Genomic DNA, 21,603 nt, shown 5'->3' with positions numbered 1-21,603 from the left:
TATCGAAAAATGATTGAATTCTAAAGTTTAAAGGAGGTTTTAAATTTTATAAAGTTGCTGGAAATTTAATGAACATGGAAATAATTTAAGTTTCATTATTTTGATGATAGGAGGTGATTTCTAGTTGAGTGCTCGTTATTGCAAAGTGGCCCCTACGCTTAGGTATTCAAGGTACGTACAAGTCTAGGGCGACCACACTTTTGTCAAGGGACATTACATGATTGTTGTTGATGTGAATTATATTATGTGGAATCATGTTTATTTTGGTGAACGAGCATGTGATTTGTGATGTTGGATTTATTGGATTAATTGTTGAACAAGCATGTTGGAATTATTATGAGTATGGATTTCATTGTCAATCATGTTGCTCAATATTTATGCATGTATAGTTTGTTTCACATGCAAGGGATGGATTATTTATTTGTATGCTATTGTACGGGATGTCTAGCATACTTTGAGCCAATTATTCGTACCTCGTTGTACTATTTATTTTACCATATGTGAAGGGTTAGCTCACGTAAGCCACCGCACATGTAGGGTTCAGTTGGGAATATTATGTATGAAATGAATTAGGTTTGTTGTGCAATGGCACAACCCTCATGTTAATGTGCATGATGTGGAGTCTCACTTTGGTGAGGAGGAACATGGTAGTAATTTCACAAGTGTCTTGCCTTGTTGATCACAAGTCCTAAAACATTTAAAATAAGATTGTTTTGGTTGTGTTTATTAATTGAATGAATGTACGTTGTTGAATCTTGAGTTCACCTTTAATAAAATATTAATAAACGTAAAGTGCAACCAGAACAAGCTTCAAAACTCTTGGAACGTATATACCTTGAGTATGAACAATGGGGGGAGTCTTGCCGGAAAGCTCGTACTCCTACTAATGATACAAGACGTTGTTTCATTTATAATATGCGCAGGAATTCCGTCGGTATGGCCCGACACTCGGTATGGCCCGACACTCGGTATGGCCCGAATTTATTATTTATTATTTGGTGTATGGTTGGCTCCCATCACCTCTTTCCTTTATGGAATATTCTTTTGGCCCGTTCGAAGCTTATTCTAATTAAATTGTGAGTCAAGAGTCGAGTCTTGTATTAATGATTTGTTTGTTAATCATTATATGGCTTTTGCATGTTGATTAGTACTTAGTGAGTGATGCATGTTTTAGTTTCAGTTCACTCTATTCTTGTAAGTACTCAGCTTTTGCTGACTACGTGCTTTGTGTGTTTTGGTCATGGCCTTTGCCTTAATGACCCTATGATGATCTATCATTTGCACTTGCATTGATGGGGAGTAGAATAATATAGCAGGTTGGTAGATCGGAATCATGTGGCTTGGGATGATCGAGAGAGTTGTATGTTTTCGTATTTTAAACTATTTAATAATACTTTAATTATGTTTGAAATGTTTGAACTATTTATGTTTTGGGCCATTATGGTTCCAAATGGTAGGAGGACTCGATACTTCATTAATTATGTTTTTAAAAGTTAGTTGACATTAATTTCCGCTGCGTAATTCTGGTAATAGTCTTAACCGTTATCACGGTGGCGGTAATGCTTTAGTAATTCCTTTATTTTAAGTTGGAAAATGATTTTATAAAAACAAGGAATTATTAGGGTGTTACGGACAATAAGAACATACTTAGAATTTGATTTAAAAATCCCATGACGTGAACGAGTTTGCATTTATGGTGAGGAAGGGGAAGGTCGGGTCAGAGTGATTGGGGTAGCTCCGCGCAAAGGCAGAGGAGTGTAGCGCAAGGGGCTAGACTAGGTGTGGGCCGTGATAGTTGTAGGATATACCAAATGTCTTTGGGTCAAAGGTGACACGTCGCTGGCCCGGTGAGGCGGGGTCTAAAAATGTTGGGTCGATGATTGCTGCAATGTGACAGCTTGAAATAGTAACGTGCGTTTGACATTGGTACCCAGCAAGCTGAACATGGCCCAAAACTTATATATGGCCCAAAAGAACCTTGTGGCCCACCTTGTTGGGAGGCAGGTGGGCCACAAGGTTGGGCCGTATATTGTTGCTGATGTACAACACCGGCCTCTATACTGAGCTTGTGGGTATGGAAAAGGTGTTGTAGCCCATTGAGGAGCTACCCATTATTGTGGGGCCCAAACTGGGGCCTGTTGTTGCACATGTTGCTGAACATGGCTTCCGGATTGGGCTAGGCTTTGTTGGTTTTGATTGTGTTGTTGCCCATTAGTTCCTCCTTTGTTGTTGTTGTTGCTTTTGCCACGTCCTTTGCCACGACCCTGGCCTTGTTCTACCCCTATTACCACGACCTTGCCTCACCCACCCCCACCATTACCACGGCCATGCGACGCCTACGGTGGCTGATGTGGTGGTGGTGGTGGGTTGTCACGAGGGGCCAGAAAAAGTTGGCCTGCCGTTGTTAGATCATTAGCTTTCCTTTCCTCCTCAAGAAAAGGTCGAGATCTCGCCTCTTCAAACGTAGGTAAGGGATTTGATTGTTGTATCATCATGGCAAGTTGATCATAGCATGTACTAACAAGACCTGCAACCATACGTAACACCAACTTTTGTTCGGACACATCTTGATCAACATGCATTAGCAAGTTGATATGCCAAGTTTTTCAACTGTTGACAATACGCAGTAATGTCAGTAAAATGATTTAAGTGTAAAGAATTAAACTGATTTTCAAGATATACCGCCAGTGTATGTTTATTATCCTGAAAAAGGGCCTTAATCCTGTTCCAAGTGACCAACTCTCTTGTGCAGTAGCACCTTGATAAAGAACTGTTTGCAGGAGATCGGTCGAGATAGTCCCATAGATCCACTTTTTCACAATTGAGTCGAGACGCTTCCACAGGGCCTCGAATATGTCAGGTTTTGGAGTTTTGGGATCTATGTGATCAAGGATATTGCAAGCATGACAATAAGTTTCAAAAAGTTCCACCCAATTAGAATATTGTCCTCTTTCTCTATCAAGAATCATAAGAATTTCGTTCTTGATATTACTTACGGCATGAACGGGGTGATAATCATTAGACGGAGGGGGTGTTTGCATTGGGCTTATCATCATCAACCATGATTCCTTGAACAAAGGACAAAACTTTGAGAGTAAAATAAAATAACAAAATTAATTTGTGGAAGCTGGTTGTACCTAAGCTGTGATACCATGTTAGATTTGTGAAAACTCTCCCGATTGGAGTGTATTCCATTGATTATATTTTTAGTGTTACAATAGTCATAATTATATGGCAATCTAATATGACTAGAATTGTACAATTAATATCATAAAAGAGTTCTATTTTGTATCAAGATTGCATTTTTTTTAAATTGCAATTAACCAAATAAAATTTGAAAAATTCCGGCCAAAAGTTTGCAAACCCCGCGGATTGAATTTACAAAATGTTTTGGTCCTGAAAATTTGAACCCCGCCTAATCGGTTACATAGCCCGCCCTCATCCAAAATCAATTAAAATTCACACCCTAAAAAACCCCCAAATTCTCTTCTTTCCCCCCCAATCGATTATTTCTTTCAATCTTTTCCCCCCCGAATTTCCAAAACACTTCTCTTTATCTCTCTCTCTCCAGTCTCCACCCAATTTTCTCTTTCCAGAAATTCTCACCAAATTGAATCTCACTGTCCGATCACTGCTTCCACTGCGTTAGGGTTTCGTTTTCCGCTAGGGTTTTCGCTACATCTCTGTAGATTTCTGCTCCATTTCTGTAAATTCATCCATGGCGACGGAGGTTCAAGATGAGAAGATGCCGGAGAATGAGCCGGAGAGCGGCGGAGGTACGGTAGTTGAAGACGGCGGGAAGGTTGTCGAAGAAGAGATAGTAGAAGAGAAGGAAACTATGGAGGAAGGTAAGGAGAATGAGGAGGGAGAAGATGCGAGGGAAGAAGAAATGGAGGAGGAGAAAGACGAGGGAGAAGAAGAGTTGGAGGCTGAGGAGAAGAACGTAAACAAAGGTAAGAGAGATCGTAAGCAGGGTAAGAAGGTAGCAGAGGAGAAGGAAGAGAAGGCGAAAAGTGAAGAAGAAGGGGAGGAGGATGAAGAAGTAGGGGAGGATGAAGAGTCAGAGAAGAAGAAGAGGAAGAAGAGTCCTCCTTCGAGTCCGAAAGAAGCTGCTACTCCTAAAGTGGAGAGGCCTACTCGAGAGAGGAAAGCTGTTGAGAGGTACTCTATTGCTTCACCGGCAAGTCGGTCCTCCGGTGGGAAATCGTTGTCAATTGCGAAGGTGATTTTAATTGCTTTTGTATTTTCTGTTGAAGATTTGATCTTGTCAAGTTTGTATTTGAATCATCTGTTTTTCAATATTTTGTAGGGTAGTGGAACAGTGCTTAAGGAAATTCCAAATGGTATGTATTAATTTCTTGTCTTTCATAGTTAATTGTTTATCATTTGCATATGTAGTTAGGATGGCTGGTTAATGGATGTATTTTGGGGTGCATCTTTACTCAAACAAGTTGGGTAAAGTGTTGTGGTTGTTGATCTCTTGCTGTAAAGAGAACAATTTTATTTTGTTTTAAGGGTTTAGTTTCATAAGAGGATTGAGATGCTGATATCCTTGATGTATCCTTGGGTTGGGGAAGGGAGATATGGGATTGCCTGATGAGATTGAGAGTCATATCTATAGAAGTCAACAGATTAGAATATTTAACAATTGTGTTTTAAGCTTGTCATATTTAAGAAACTGACTTGGGTTTTTGTTTCCTTTCATTTTTGGAGTCAAAAGTTAAGTTGTGGAACTGGGGTGAATCGGTTGCCCCCTGTAGAGTATTTGCCTGTTATTTGACTCCTTAATGCTTGGCTTGAGCTCACATTTTGTGTCCTCATTAAGATGATTTATTATGGCAACAGAGTGTATGTGCATAGAGGGAATTATCTGATTTAGAATACTTAGTACTGAAGAGGGAGTATCAGGCAGTAAGGCGTTAATGTTTCAACGTTGATACAGGCCTCACTCTATGGTGCGCAGTAGCAAAGAGAACACTGACATTATTATCTTACAATTAGTAAGAGAAAAGGGTACTAAAGTACCATCAGTATGATTAACTGAACGTTATTGTGGTGATTTTAGTTGTTAATTTAAAGGTGTTGTGTCTGTGTGTGTGTGTGTCTGTTATCACTAGCATACAACTAAGGTTGACAAGGAGTGTGATGTATCCTTTTCTAACAGCTGTTGAGCGTTATTTAATTTGATGTATAGTGTTTTCCATCTTAAACTGCTGGCTAAACAAGTATCCTTTTTGTTGTTTATGTTTGAATTCAGTGTACCTGTCTTTTTGAAATCTTGTGTTGTGAGTTCAGTAATTTGATGGATGCATATTGACACTACCAAGCTTATTCACTTGTCACTGCACACTGGCTTGTTTTAATTCTGATTTTTTGTAATTGTTTAGTGGCTTATAAGCTATCAAAGAGAAAACCTGATGATAATTTGCAATTACTGCACACAATTCTTTATGGAAAGAAAGCAAAGGTAAGCTCAATGTTTTCTTTTTTTGTGAGATTCGGTCTAATAAATTTTATACTTATATTTTTTTAAATTTATCTTTCATGTTTAAGGTAGTGTATTTAATGATAATTTGTTGGATAAGTACTCAAACTTGTGCCACTTGCCCTTTTTTTTAGGTACATAATTTGAAGAAAGATATTGGTCAATTTTCAGGCTTTGTCTGGACTGACAATGAGGTAACTTGTCTATTATTTTGCAGAAGCTTTATCGTGATATCATTAGTTTTTTGTATTTGGGAATGGCCTTTATATGGCTTTTGCTGTCATTTAGAAATAACAAGACCTAAGTTTAGGAACCTTTGATGCTCAAATTTTTTGTGGTTGATGTAACACTGTGCAATAAGATTATTTTGGTGTTACTGTTTGCCATTGATTAAAAGAAAATTTCAGCATCTTGATATTTATGCTATTCTATGCTACGTGCCAATGTTCTAAAGCTATGTAATTCATTATATTGAAGAGTAGGCCATTATCCTTAGGGTTTAAATAACATCAATTGATCTCTCCTGCCTTTTCTGTGCGTTCTCCTTTTTTCTCCTCATTCGATACTCATGCGCCCTCTGTTGACTTTACTTGTTACTCTTTCTTTTTTAATCTGTTCCAAATTTTGACTATACTTGTTACTTCCAAATTATGATTTACCACAAAAATTATTATAATGTCTTTCTCTTCCCACTAACAAAATTTTGGTCCCCACACCCTCTTATTCAATTAAAAATACCCCACTAACTTCTATCACATCTAATTTTACAATGAAATAATAATTGATAACTAACCAACCATTTATCACCTAAAACTTTGTATAAAGGTGAGTGTAGCGAGTATTGTGGGACAAGGACTGTTTCCTTTTCCTCCACCAGGAAATTTAAGCGAACAGTGCTTCCTTGGTGTACTTGCATATAGATCTTTATTAGCGAGATGCAAGCTGTTGTAGTCATGACTTACAGATAACTCAGTCTTGTATGGCCATAACCAACTACCTTGTCTTGCAGATAGTTCCTTCTTTGAGAACAAATGCTTTGCCACTTTGATATCCACTTATTTGCATACAACTTATGGGGGGGAGGGAGGCAGGGGGGGAGTAGTGAGTCAGTATGGAAGTTGTTGCCATTATGTGAAATAATAGGATTCCCATGCTGGGTTAAAATTGACAGTGTAGTTTGAATTCTTAGTTCTTACAACTCTTTTGAATCAAGGCTATTATTCATTTATTGTTCAAGTCTGGTAATATGTCCATTATGGCCTTTTTTGGTTCAAGTCTTGAAAGGCTAAAATTGGTTGTGTTATGTTTATAACGAAATCAATATTCTTGCCGAATTACAACTCTGGTGATTGAATAGAGCTATATCACCTAATATATGTGGTTATTAACAGGGTTATCAAAATCTGAATTCTACTTTGAACCGGAAGGGACTGTTAGAATCGAATCATAAAATCGGATCGTTGAATTGTAAGATTTTACGAACAAGTATAATCAAGATTTATTTTCAAATTTCATTTAAAGTGCTTATATAATAGGTGAAAAACTTAATAAATGAAATATATAGTTGTTTAATAGCTAAATAAGTAATAATTAACAATACTTATTTATTACTATATACTAAAAGATACACCAAGAATGCCACGTGTCATTTCCTGGTGCATCTAGTTTTATTTTTTTAATTAAAAATATTTGATATTGATACTTAAATGGAAAGAATTGAAAAAAACAAATAAAAGTATTACACAATAGGAAAAGATCACATAATTTACAAATAAAAGTCAATTGCATTAGAAAATGCATTATAGCAAAAATCTAAAATACTATTCTAATATTGATTTAAATAATATATAGTGAGAGTAAAAATAATCTAAATATTTTTTTGCTATTAAAGATTTTAAAATGTATGAAAATCTGAAACTCGATCAAATATTCGATCTATAAAATAGGGTACCCAGACCGATATGGATAATGAATCAGATACTTGATCCGAAAATCTGAGTATCAGGTATAGTTACAGATACAATTCTAAAAACAAAGTTAATAGATCTTGATAAAAAAACCCAAAAATCTTAAACTTCTAAAATAACACTAATTATTTTATAATTTGAATAAATGGTAGAGGGTATTTTTCTCTTATTCTCTCATCTAACATTGACAAAACTTAATTTTATAAACGTAATGATTTTTTTTTTAAAATAATTTATCATGAAAATTAAACAATTATTTATTAACATCCGTGCATTGCACGGGATCTGACGTAGTTTATTAATAACTTTCTCAACATGATTCAAAATTACGAGGTTTTCTCTAGTCAAGAAAAAGTGTTGAATCGTCTAGAATTGTAAGATCATATTTGAATCATAGAATCGTAAAATTCTACGATTTGAATCGCGATTTTAATAACCATGGTTATTAAGTAATGTGAAGTCCAATACTCCCTTTGTCCCAAATTACTTGTTACACTTACCCCTGCACAAAGTTTTATGTGATAAGGGGTTGTTTGGTTATCAATTGTTATTTTATTGAATGTGATAGGAGTTAGTGGGATACTTTTTTAATTGAATGAGAGAGAGTGTGGGGACACAAAAAAAATTAGTGGGAAGAGAGACAATATAATAATTGTGGGGTCATTCCTAATTTAGAAGTGTAACAACTAATCTGGGACGCACGAAAAAGGAAAGTGTAACAACTAATTTGGGACGGAAAAAGGAAAGTGTAACAAGTAATCTGGGATGGAGAGAGTAATATTTTTTGCGTTATACTCATGAAATTATGTTGGCTATGTGCTTAATAGTAATCCTGCCCTAGTTTGGTACTAGTCTCAGTAGGAATCGAAAGGCTAACATTGGGTTTTGTGTTGGAACTTTGTTAAATTGAATCAACATTCTTGCATAATTGCAACTCAGGTGACTGGATAGAGCTATATCATCTCATATATGTGATGTATTCGGAATGCTGGATAATGTTTTCTTGTATTTTAAGTCTGAAAATATTTCTATATGTAATTAGAGAATAGTATATTACCTGGCTGTTTTGAGTAGCACATGCAGATTAAAAATGTTGGATTTGGCAGGAAAGAGAAGTGTCGGATTCTAGGAATGCTATCTTGATCTCCTTGGTTAATTTTGGAAATCTACTAAGATCATAAAGATAAAAATATGGGAGAAAGAGAAAGTGAGGAGGGTTATACAAGGAAGGTAAATAGTTTTGGGGGTGGGGGCGAGTAGGGGGTAAAACAAATTGTATTTTAAAGCTCAGATCCTTACAGCAGTAGATACTATCTGTAATCTCCGTATGTTACAAGTGCATAGCTCCTGCCTCCAGTTTGTTGGGTACATAAAGGTCTGTAACAAGTATTTAACCCAGTGTTTCATACCTAGACTCTGGTTCTGTTTCTCCATAATCATTTAGAAATAAAAACATATTCTGTAGTAGAACTTCTACTTACTTTTAAGATAAGGACACCAATCCCCCCGTCTGATGGTTTTGTAACTTTCTTCTTCTTCTTGTTTACAGGAAAAACAACGAGGTAAAATAAAGGAGAAGCTTGACAAATGTGTTAAAGAAAAATTGATGGACTTTTGTGATGTGCTCAATATTCCTATTAATAAAGCTTCTGTTAGAAAGGTGAACAGTAGTATGATGAAACACATTCCTTTTTCTTATTGCTGTTACACTGTTTGTGATATATTTATTTATATTGTCTTAATCATGTTTTTAGGAAGATCTCTCAGTGAAGTTATTAGAGTTTTTGGAGTCACCACATGCTACCACCGAGCTTTTGCTTGCTGAGCAGGTCTCTGGTAGCCTCTTTAATATTGGAGTTCCTTAAGTTTATTTTGAATTTGGCTTTAGTGAAAATTACCTGCCCTAATTTTTCCTCATAATTGACAGAAAGGGAAAACACAGAAAAAAAGGGCAACAGCTGTGAAGAGCCGGAGTTTGAAAGCTTCATCTGCTGAAAAGTCTGCTAAGGTTTGTTATGATTTGAGTTCACTTATTCACTATCAACTTTTTTAGAACTTATTTTGAAATAATACTGAATAGATGAGTCATTCTTAATCTCACTAAATAACATCCACACAATACATTCTTTTATTGAGTATCTTTTACTAAACAAGCTTAACTGATTCTTGTTTTTTGCTGATAGGGGCTTTGGCCTCCTTGAACCGTAATAAGGTTCTCTTTGTATGACTAAAATAAGTTATGTATAGGTTCTACTTTTTTTGTTTAGTAGTTCTTTTATCTGTAGGGTTTTCAAATTTTATCTATGCTAATAAAGAGAGAAATTTTAGTTCTATTTAATAATCATCTATACTTGAGTTCATTTCTTATGTTTTAGAATGTAACTAGAATTTAGAGAGGGCTCTTGAGATCCGGTCTTGAATTTATCTTACAAATTTTGCACAAGCAATGTATTTAAATGACTTAAAAGGCTTACTCTTTTTTCAGTTAAATGACACTAAATGTTGATACCATCTTTTTAAATGTTAATTGGTTTATTTTCTAGTATGCTAGTGTTTATCTCCTTCAACTATTTTCTTTCGTCAGTAGTATATGATTGTCGGGGAAGAAGAATAGGAAGGAAATTGAAATATTTGATTTAGGAGTCAAATGGCAACTCTTTAGAGTATTAACAGCCTTGACTTGCTATTGCTGTCAACTCCTAGTTGATCCTTCAAAAGCTCATCAATGTTGACATAGTGCAGTATATAAAAAGGCGAAAGGCGCTACAAGGCGGTAGGGCTCTAGTGCCTAGGTGCAAGGTGCATACATAAGGCGCGCCCATCATCAAAGTGAGGCGCACATATATAAAAGTAAAATAATCAGTACATAAAGATAAATCAATTTATTTTCCTTTAAAAAAAAGATAAATCAATTTATTTTATAAAAAAATAAATAATCAGTACATACAGATAAATTAGTTTATTTTTAGTCCATAAAAAAGATCTTTATGAGTCAAAGATAAATCTGATGAGAGAGAAAGAGAGGTAGAAGATAAAGATAAGGTTTGATGAGAGAGAAAATCTGATAAGAGAGAAAGGGAGGACAATCTTTGCAAAAAAAAGAGAGGAGAGAAAAAGAGCGTACAACTTTCTTCAAGGAGTAAATCTTTTCAAAAAAATAAGAGAAGAGAGAAAGAGAGTGTAGCTTTCTTCAAGGAGTTATGTTGATGATGATGCTAGGGCCGACTGAAGACAATTCTGCTTTCTTCTTCTTCATTTTTCTTTTTGGACTCTCGGCCCACCATTTGATTCAGGCGCACAAAGGCGTCGCCTAAGCGCCTTATGTGTCTTTTTCTCGCCTTATCGCCTAAATCGCACCTTTTTATACACTGACATAGTGATACAATCAAGTTGACTTTACTCGACTTGGTTCACATATGTGACTCAGTGTCAAGCCTTGGGGTAATGTTGATGTAGGGACCTTTGAAGACATCCTGAACGTTGATCAATACACTTGTATCTTTTTCATGTATTTGCAACTTTATAAGTGGACACTTGCGATGCAATTGCAAGTCTACATATATGGTTAAGCATTTTGCCCCCTTTTTAGGTAAACATTCTTAATATTAGTCATATAATAATAATATTTAATTAGTATAATCAATATCAATTGATAATGTATGTTCTGATAAAAAGTTCAACATGCATTAAAATAATACTCTTTACTTCATAATTGTGTAGGATAGATAATTTGAGTTAAGGTAGATAAAAATAAAGTGGTAACCTTTAAGATTGTGGGATAAAATAGGTGGGTCAAGTTAGGAAAATGAGGTGGAAGGAGAAAAAAGATGGGAGAGAAATTATTTAACACTTGACTAAGGAAGGATGCATATGGTCTTAGGGTCCAAACTCCAAATGTTTAAAATTTGCATCATCATACCCAATTTAAGTCACCCTAAGGGATTGTCACATTCTTTGTTAGTAACAAACGATCTCAACCAGTCATACATGCAATTTCAACGAGTATGTGTAATCGATTTTTTGGGTACAATTATGAAAATTGTTCGAATCCATTTGCTAATTGCATATTCTCTATGTTCTTGAATGTTAGTCCCCTTTCTTAATTGAGTTCTTTTTTATTAGTCTCTTTTGGAATATTTCCTTATTTGTCTAACATTTATGTACTTTATACTCTTATAAATATCCCAAATGGCCACTCGTTTACCCTCAAGTAAACTTTTGTCCCCATTAAACCCTCCAATTATTTCTCTCTCCTACCCACATGAGTTATATTCTATTGAAATTCATGTGACAATTGTACTTTTTGATTGTTTAGATTCCAAAAGGGACTAATATTCAAGAACGGAGTGAGTAGCTTTTTTTGAATTATTAGAATATGTAGTCTATTTTAGGACAGAGAAAAACTATTCGAAAAACGATACCCAATCCAAAAAAGTGGGTAGCCGAACTGATATGGTTATTGGTTTAGGTACTTGATTTGAAATCCGGTTATCGTGTATGGTTACGGATATCACTTTACAAATAATGCGTACTCGATAACCACCTGATAAACACCTTTTAAAGCTTTTCCAACTTAAATATTTTTCCAAAAGGCTCAAAATCCTAAATGTTAGTAATCAATTTATAATTTGAGTAAATTGTTATTTATTAGTGATGTAGTTAAAATCATGCGCTAATGTTGGTATTTAGTGTTGAATGATATTATAATAATTTAGTTATATAATTTGAGTAAATTGTTATTTATTAGTGATGTAGTCAAAATCATGTGATAATGTTGGTATTTAGTGTGGAATGAAATTATAGTAATCTAGTTATGAAGTCTAAACTTTCAACAGGATATCATGTACCCGATCTCCGATTCGAAAGTTGTACCCATCGGGTACAAAACTTATCGGTTTGGTTCATGTATACCAATTTTAGTGCTATTGGTTATCAGTTATCCAATCCGATAATGTTATCGCTTCGAGTACCTGAGCCATACTCACCCGACTCCATTTGATAACATAGCTTTTGACTATTGGTGATTGGATGTCTTGTTTTCTCTATGAGGCTGGAAATTCATTGATTTCAACAAGGCATATCCTAGTGTGAAAAACAGGCTAGGCAGACTTTAGAACCTATTTTAAATAGAAAATTAGCTTTTATCTAACTTGTAATTTTCTACATTACCGATCAATCACACATGACTTCAATAAATTTTCTCATGTTTGATCTATTTAGATTTTTTGGTTCCTTCAAATTGCTGAATACTAGTCTACTTTTGAGCCAATTTTTTTTCTTTCTCTTAAGCCTATTTTTGTTTGATTGATCTTTCCACTTAATACTGAGGCCTTGAATGCAAGGCAAAGAAATAAGCTGCTAATTACGGTTCATTAGTAAATTACCTAGTGTGCGGTACATATAGGATTCACAAAGCTATGAAGAAAAAATAAGGAAACATGAGGGAACTTTGGTGACGTGATCGTGAACATGGAACCTGACCATGTCATGGCCGTCTGAATCAGGTACAGTGATCTAGTGTGACCATGTCATGTTTGCTAGATGAGGTTTTTACTGTGAGCTTTTCATCTTTCTGTTTTGTAAGTTTGTGGTAGTCTTGTTCTAAGACTATCTTTCGTGTCCTAATAAAGTGCGGTTTTATTAGGATACAATATTCAGTTTTCTAAAAGCTCTGTGGTTATGGATTATTGAAAGATCTAGAATAATTTATAGGCTGGATTGTAGGTTTCCATTACCTATACAAAGGGGTCATAGGTTATTGACGTATGACTTGTGACATAGACTTGTGAAGGGTTGTGGTGCCTTAAGAGGGAAACCATGGTAGAGGGTTGTTTGATGTATGGTAACTCACTTAAATTTGACTTGGGGTGTGTTGGTATCATGGTATGGGTCTTAAGTTACTAGAGAGGGTTCTTAAAGGGGTCGAATCTTGGGAGATATGTGTTATGATCTTAGGAAGCTTGTGAAGCATTCTTGAGTGAAAATGATGTAATTTTTGGTTTCTAGTAAGTCATCCTAAAATTGTACAAAATATTCTAAGAAGCTAGGGTGTGTTTTTAGATGGTGGATAAAATCAAAGAAAACTGTTAGTCTCTTCGTTAATTTATAATTATAGTGTTGGTTTGCACGTTACCTTCTGCCTTCTGTATCGTGTTTTGCATTCCCAACAATAACTTGCAAGCTCCACATCCCATGGGCCATGACTTTCCGTGACATATTAGTTGATTTTGATGGTGTTTTGGGTGCTAGAGTTCATGCATAGCTGGCTTTGTTAAGGTGGTGTAAGATTCTTTTTTCCCTCAACTTTAAATAGATCGGATTGGTGGGATGTTTTGAGCCTGTTTGCTGGCTCGCCGAAGATAAAAAAGATTTGGTGGGCCTTTCTCCGACTACTCTCTGGTTGCTTGACCTATGTGATGACTTAGATCAGCAATTTGTTTTGTAAAAGTTATTTACATATCTTTGTTAAAATGATATTTTGAAACTCTCTTCGGATTGGTATCAAGTATCAACTAGTAAATTAGCTTTCTCTTCTGGATGGCTTTGTTGATATGTTTTGGTTCTGGGATTGAGTGTAAACTTAATACAACTTTATGGTTATCTGTAATAGTTAGACCATCAATGTCCTTATGGCTTTGACATAATCTGGATTTATCAATTTTATTTGGCTTTAATCTGAGATAATTGTCTACTTGGATAGCAAAGAAAATCCATGTTACTGTAAGAGTGTAACTGTGTAATCATTCACGTGTACATGATTTATTACAGCTTTGATTATAGCTTTGAGACCTAAGTTCCTTTGCTAGTCCTTTTTGAGCTCTTGTTGTTTTGTACAAGTTGTACACGATTTATTACAGCTGGATTGGCTTTCCAGCTATATACTGCTATTTTTTCTAATTTATTTCTCCGTAGATGTTATCGGATGTGAAGTTGCTGTTCCTCCTACACCTGCTTGACAAATGTTTGTCTAAATTTGTATGAGCAGAAAACTCAATCTGGGGAAAAGCAGAAAAAGACAGCAAAAGACGAAGAAGAGAATGAAGCTGATGATAAGGATGCTATTTTGGATACCCAATCTCACTCTTCCGAAGAGGAGGGTTCCATGCAGAAGCAAGAGAGTGATCAGGAGACAGATTCAGAACAAGAAGAAGAGGAAACTAAAGAAAAGATGACAACCCCAAAGAGTTCGGCCAAGGATAATTCTGGGGCTAAGAATGGGAAAAAATCTACCATTGCTAAGAAAAGTAGCTCTGAGAAACCTGCCAAAAGCCCTGCAAAATCTGCCAAGAAAACCGCAGTTGCTCCTAAAAAGTCTCCAGCAGCTGCTGAAGTCTCTGCCTCATCCTCCAAGCCAAAGGGGTCATCAAGTAAGAAGAAAAAGGTTGAAGAGGAAACACAAAAGGAAAAGCCCATTCCCACTGAGGAGAAGCCCTCAAACAAGAAAGGAAGCAAGTCAGCAGCTAAATCTTCTGTCAAAGATCAAGGTAAATTGTAACTCTACTATCTCAAAAATTTCGCACTTTTGGTGTGAGTTGAGGGGTACATAGAATTGGTTACATGTGTCCTGACCTCCATGGCTTACACCTCAAGTACTCTGGAAACATTCTTACATAGTGAACTGATCAACCGGATTTTTACCTCATCCCTGAAAGTAACTAATTCTGTGAACGAGTCAAAATTTTAATTAACAATGATGATAAGAGGAGCAATTTGGAAGAACCTGAGATCAATCAGAGCCAAGATGACAAAGCCTGAACCTCTTGTAGCTAAATTTCTCTTTTATACAAGGTCAACCCCGAACCAAGGAGATACCTCGAATCAAACCTGATCCACCGATTGTTACCCCCATTGTTATATCTTCTGTTTTTGTTGGATTCTTGAGCTATTATTGCCATGCAAAAGCTTTTGCCTGCAGAGGTTGTTCATTTATCTATCCTTGTCACCTTGTGATAACTATTCGATGACTCCGTTTACACTCTGTTATTTAGGTAAAGGTAAAACAAAGAAAGAAGCTAAAGCAGAGCCAACAAATGATGAACTGCGGTCCCAGGCAGTGAATATCTTGAAAGAAGTGGATTTTAATACTGTATGTATATCTGCTCTCTATGTCTAAGTTATGTTTTCCGGTGGCTTTCTAACCTTCTTGTTATATGGTGTAGGCAACTCTATCTGATATCCTCCGACTGCTTGGTACGCTACATCTAACTCTTTTCTGCCTCTCTTATCTCATTAAACTTGGTCCCATTGTATGTGCCTATAGGAGTAAAATGAAATAAGCCCAACCTAGTTAGTTTCTGCAGGAAGTTATGTTGATTTAACTTACTCAAGCTTACCCATAGTTGGAGCTTTATGGTGTGTGCTTTCTAGTATTATTTTGTTGAATCAAATTGAATTGAACTCAATTATTTGTAGTGAACTGAATTAAGCTGAAGTAATTGTTATGATTCTGATTATGCTGAAGCTGAAATTACTGAAATTAAACTGAATTAAAATTTATTAAGGTGAAAACCGTTTTTATTCTTTTTTATTTTTTTATTAAGGTTTTCTTCTGCATATAATAAGGTTTTCTTCTGCTTATAAAATTGTTCAGTTTTTTGCTTCTTAAAAACTAAAAGCTGATTTTAGTTTTAGTTTTTTACTTTTTTAAAACCAATCCAAAACCAAAACATACTGATCAATATTTTGATACGAATGACACTATTAATTTGCATTAAAAATTGGATATTTATGTTTTACCACCTAAAAAATATAATCCGAATTTGTGTTTTACTAACTTAAAAAATAAAAAAAATCGTTTTTACCACCGTTTGACATCAATGTTAACGCCACCGTTAGTGGGACCAACAAACTAAGATTTCCTCTAATTTTTTACCCAATTTCTGCAATTTTCTTCACTACCCTCCTTCTCCTACCTTTCTTTCTCTCAATTCTTCACCACCCATTTTTGCACTCCAAAATCTACAAATTAATCAAACTAAAAACATATTTCCTATGTTTTTTATTAGATGGCACAATTTTTTAGGCACGTTTGCCAATGCACGATATGAAACATTAATATCTTCAATTATGGATAAGAAAAAATTATAAAAAGATGAATCTAATTAAATCCTACATGATTATGTTTTTTTTAAAATATAAACACAAAAGAAGTCAAATGGGCTTGTGTGAATAATGTCAAAAATCACATTATGTCATCTAATAAGAAATGGATCAAGTATATTATACAACGTGCTTAATAATCATTAAGCATAACTGATTCTTTTCTAAATTGTAATTCTTCTGCTTATATATTTATTTAGGTTTTCTTCTACTTATAAAGGTTGGGACAATTGCTGTAAGGAGTTTTGTGGTTTCTTGTCTAGCTTGCACATAACTGATTTTGGCACACTTCCCAGTAGAGCACAAAAAATATGTGCTCTCACAATGGGGTGCCAAAATCATTTCAAAGACATGGGTGTTGGAAGTCGTAATAAAAAAGGCCAGCTACGACGATATATAAAATATACCAAGTATTAAAAACGAGGAATTTGTTCACAACCTTTTCAAAAGTAGTAGAAAGTTACATTCAAAAGTATCAACAAACTCGACAACATAAGATATCTTAGAAGAATGTAAACTATTTCTAGCTAAGGCCAATTTGAAGCCATGTTCACCAATTCTTAATCCTACAATTTAAATTAGGGTTTTTTTTGGTATTTACTACCTTGAAAATACACTACTTTTGTATTTATTACCTTGTAAAATTTTTATTGTTATTTTACTACCTTAAAATGTTTTGTTATGGAATCACTACTACTTTACGGTTTTCTCATTTTAAAATTAAGATATTTTTTTCGTTTTAAATGATTCAAAATCCATTCTCCTCCTTTATGTATAAGAATTCCATAGAGACGGTTCTTTTAAATTTTTTAAAAGATAAAACAAATTAAAAAATATTTGTGAAGTTTTAATATATTCGTGAATTATAATACGAGTTTCTTTGAAATATAGTTCTCTATGAAATCCTTGTAGAAAAAGGAGAAAATTGTGTTTTGAATCACTTAAGACGATTAGTAAATGCAAGAGACATCTTAATTTTAAAATGAGAAAACGGTAAATTGGTAGTGATTCCAAAAAAATAACATTTTAAGGTAGTAAATTACAATAAATTTTTTATAAGGTAGTTAATACAAAAGTGGTGTATTTTTAAGGTAATAAATACTAAAATTTCCTTTAAACTATTAACTACGAAATGAAAAAGTTCCTTCAACTTCCTCAAAAATCATTCATAATCTTTCCTGCCTTGACAAAATGGGTCATCATTACGTTTTGCTCATTTGCATCTCTACAACATCAAATCCCCATAACCCCATACAACAACAACAAAGCTTTAGTCCCAAAATGATTTGGCGTCGGCTAACATGAATCGTCGTAGGAGATCGTCATTGTCACCAATCAGAGCATCAATTGTAGAGCTAGCTCTTACTTCCCCACTCTTAATCTCTCTCTTCATACACCTCATCACCATCTCTTAATAAGAGTTACCTACAAAAAAACTCAAGAAATACACTATCTCTTATTTACTCCCTCTTAAATATCTTTTACATGTTTTTTTATTTAAAAAAAAAACAAAAATGTCAAAAAGCTAGAACAACCACCTATTAATCCTCCACATCACCTCCCCTCTTATTTCTAAGAGCTACCTCTTATTTAGAGGATGTCTAAATCAACCTCTAAATAAGAGGAAGCTAAGAGTTAGCTCTTATTTATTAAGAGCTATCTCTTATATTTTCTCTCTCCTTAAGAGGGGGTTAAGAGCTATCTATAATTGATGCTCTCAAACCAGAAAGAAGCAAAAAGTAAAAAAAGGAAAAAAAACAAGGAAGAGAAAGTGGAATTAATGAAAGTAAGATAAGAGAAAACAATATATATATATATATATATATATATATATATATATATATATTATAGAAAAAAAATTATTGTAAGAGATAATAAAACCTCTTTGAGGCAATGGGGTAATGATTAAGATAATGATGAGATAGTAAAAAATAAGTAAAGTTTAAATAAATGAATAAGTAAAATAAGTATATTTCAAAATCCCCATAACCCCATCCCTTCCTTTATTTAACACATTTTTTCACATCTCCACAAAAAAGATCAGACCTGTATCCATCACAAAAAAAATCATTCTCGCCTGCTCAGTATTTGCTGAGCTCTTGGCTGTAGCCTGTACGCCCTGTAGGGGTGTCTGTCAGGCGTTTGCTGAGTTTCATGGCTGTAGGTATGGTTGTGAGTTGTGAATCAGGCTGATTTTAGGTAAGACTCTCATCTCAAATGTAGAGAATGCAGAGCAAATGGGATTGTGGCCTTTGAATTGCACAATGCCCCCTTTTCCACTGGTGGTGTTTTTCAAATATCTGAAGAACAAATCCGAGTGCATTTTCTGACCTTGTCCACATCAATTTTGAATTGTATCCACCTGTGACCTGTCCATAAATGAAAAATATACACTTTGCACATTGGCATATGTATAGTTGTGTTTTAGGCATATCGAGATTGCTAACCTGCATGTTCGTGCATGGCAGCTTAATGCTGTCACATGTGATTGGTTGGGTTGCAGTTCAAACATATTTATGTATATCTTTTAGGAATATATAGGATGTGCAGTTTTATGCCATAATGTGGACAGAATGCCTAGGGATAAAGATTAGGTTGAATAGCACAAGGGCATCAGTAAATATGATAAATTCATAAATGATCGTAGTTAAGATGTAAAGCAAGAATCTGATGCTTCCTGGAGGGCTTTTTGGTGTATAATGCTGATATGTTATGTTTTTCAGGCTCCCATTTTGGCGTTGACTTGATGCACAGAAAGGCAGAAGTTAAGGCCATTATCACGGAAGTAATTGAAAACATGTCTAATGACGACGATGGGGATGACGAGGATGATGGTGAGGATACAGATGACTCGGGGAAAGCATAAGTGTACTGGTGATGCTTAGCTGATGTGAAGAGATATAATGTTGGCTGTTCCAATGCATTAAACCAGCCTACTCGTGTAATTGATTAAAGCATTTGAATTGTGTTAGAGTTCTTCATACCATAGAGTTGTAGACTTGTAGATTAGAAAAATCCTGCAACACTGGTCTATGTATCATAGACAATTCTTTTCTTTTAACTTAAAAACTGTTAATTAGGTTGTTTTAGATGTCTCCAACAATCTGTATTTTCTTATTGTATTGTGGACCTTTCTTGTTGAAATTTCGTTGAGAATCAATAGAGTTTTGTAGGATACACCAACTTGACGCTGTATCATTGCTCATCTGTCCTCTGGAGTTATGTATGTGAAGTAAATTCACATTCTCTAATTGTTGTAGTTTGTCTTCATTTGAGGATGTTTATGTTGTATTTGTGCTGTATTTTTGCAATTAGAGGAATAAAACCCCAATCAACTCTGAACTCTGTATCTTTGTCACTGCAAATCTGGAGTACATTTAGATAGAGTATATAAGCAGGGGAAACTACCTTCTGCACGCGTTATCCTTTGGCGGCCACAGTAAAGAGCATGTTAAGGATGAGGTATTATGGGTCCTTAGAACAAGGCTTTTAGATGAAGTACGCACTTTGGATAATCTTTGATTGAAATGCATCTTTTATATTTACTAGTTGTTGGACCGCGCGCTAGCGCGCGCGGTCCCCCAAGATATCGAAATCAAATGGCAAAACGAACTAAACAAATAGATAGAACAATTAATATAACAATAAGCTATTAGTTGAGTTTCAAGAGTCCTATTTGCAAAAGGCATTAGTAAAGAACATATATGTAGCATATAGCTACTTATTCTTATAGAAATTCTCAAAACTAAAGAAAGTTTATACACAACAATTAGTTCGTGGTATACTAGACAAATGGAAAGGTTTACTGACGTTCTAAAATGCTCTTCTGCTTCTTCATGAACAAATGTCTTGAGGCGCAATTGCAGAACAATGTTCCTAGAAAGAGTCGTCGCTAGGTTAATTTTGATTAGGAAGTAGAACGTGCCTAGTGTTTCGAGCACATCTTTGAAGTCGTTTTGATCAACCTGACAATAGACATGCTTCACCAGTTGGTAAGTATATCACAAAATTAAATTTTAGAAGTAAATTGAAAGTATAAGTTCGAGAATAGGTTAGAGGGCAGATCTTGTATATTCTAAATATTTTTTTAGAATTTTTAGAGAACGTGTTAAAAAGGCATTGTGTCGGTATGCCAGTTCCATCACAGAATCGAAGTTCAAAGTATCTTCCCTTTCTTATGTCTTGTGTGGGTTGACAAGTTTTAAAGGTTCTTTTTAATTGCTTGAGAAATAATTGTTTTTGGATAAATAATAGCATACTAAAAGCTCTTATCCTAACTTAAACTGGTATCCCTATACCCCCCCTAATTTTTAGATCATATCACAGTGAGATGAGATTATACACTTCCTTAATTTGTTCCCAAAGGAGTTTCAATATATCTGTTTTCAGGGATTCCAACGAATATATACCAAACTATAATTTCATTCCTTTCCATCTCTCCCTCTCCTTCCCAATCCCCTTATCTTCTTCTCTATTTGTGTTTTATGGTTTGTGAATTCTGAAAGGTTTCTTCAGAATTGCCTATGCGTTTTGGTTATGTATGCATTGAGGTTGCGAGGAGTGATTCAGGATTATTTTTGTGTCAACGGAAGTATACTCTTGATATTATTTCGGAACCAGGTTTTGCGGCTTTACCATTGAACAAAATCATCGTCTTGGCCTAGCTGATGGGTCGTTAATTAAGGAGCCTGAGGCTTACCGCCGGCTTGTAGGCCGCCTGGTCTATTTAGTTGTGACTCTTCCGGACCTTGCTTATTCGGTCTATATCTTATCACAATTCATGCAGGAGCCTCGAGTTGACCATTGGGATGCAACATTGAGAGTTGTTCGGTACTTGAAGTGTACACCAGGGCAGGGTATCCTATTACGTGCTGACAGTAATTTAACTTTGCAAGGATGGTGCGACTCAGATTGGGCAGTGTGTCCCATCACTCGTCGTTCTTTAACAGGTTGGTTTGTGTTTTTAGGTCATTCGCCTATTTCATGGAAGACAAAAAAAAAACAACACACTGTTTCTCGCTCTTCCGCAGAGGCAGAATATCGCTCCATGGC

General features: G+C 35.1%; 1 protein-coding gene across 1 annotated transcript; it reads left to right on the top strand.

Moving 5' to 3' along the window:
• Positions 1-3,418: 3,418 nt before the first annotated feature.
• Positions 3,419-19,756, top strand: LOC110786041 (DEK domain-containing chromatin-associated protein 1). The gene is made up of 11 exons (XM_021990550.2): positions 3,419-4,222; positions 4,310-4,343; positions 5,388-5,467; positions 5,620-5,679; positions 9,002-9,112; positions 9,207-9,281; positions 9,380-9,460; positions 14,438-14,936; positions 15,441-15,538; positions 15,612-15,642; positions 19,275-19,756. The coding sequence occupies exons 1-11, from the start codon at positions 3,719-3,721 to the stop codon at positions 19,415-19,417; spliced, it is 1,716 nt and encodes a 571-aa protein (XP_021846242.2). The 5' UTR covers positions 3,419-3,718; the 3' UTR covers positions 19,418-19,756.
• The last annotated feature ends 1,847 nt before the right edge of the window (positions 19,757-21,603 follow it).

The sequence above is a fragment of the Spinacia oleracea genome, chromosome 5 (assembly GCF_020520425.1).
Source record: "Spinacia oleracea cultivar Varoflay chromosome 5, BTI_SOV_V1, whole genome shotgun sequence".
In the NCBI taxonomy this organism is placed as follows: Eukaryota; Viridiplantae; Streptophyta; class Magnoliopsida; order Caryophyllales; family Amaranthaceae; genus Spinacia; species Spinacia oleracea.
This window is presented reverse-complemented; position numbering and strand designations above follow the sequence as displayed.

Coding starts and splice junctions, on each gene's coding strand:
- LOC110786041 (XM_021990550.2), top strand. CDS start 3,719: ATGGCGACGGAGGTTCAAGATGAGAAGATGCCGGAGAATGAGCCGGAG. Junction 4,344..5,387: donor GCTTAAGGAAATTCCAAATG/GTATGTATTAAT, acceptor GTAATTGTTTAG/TGGCTTATAAGCTATCAAAG. Junction 9,461..14,437: donor CTGCTGAAAAGTCTGCTAAG/GTTTGTTATGAT, acceptor TTGTATGAGCAG/AAAACTCAATCTGGGGAAAA.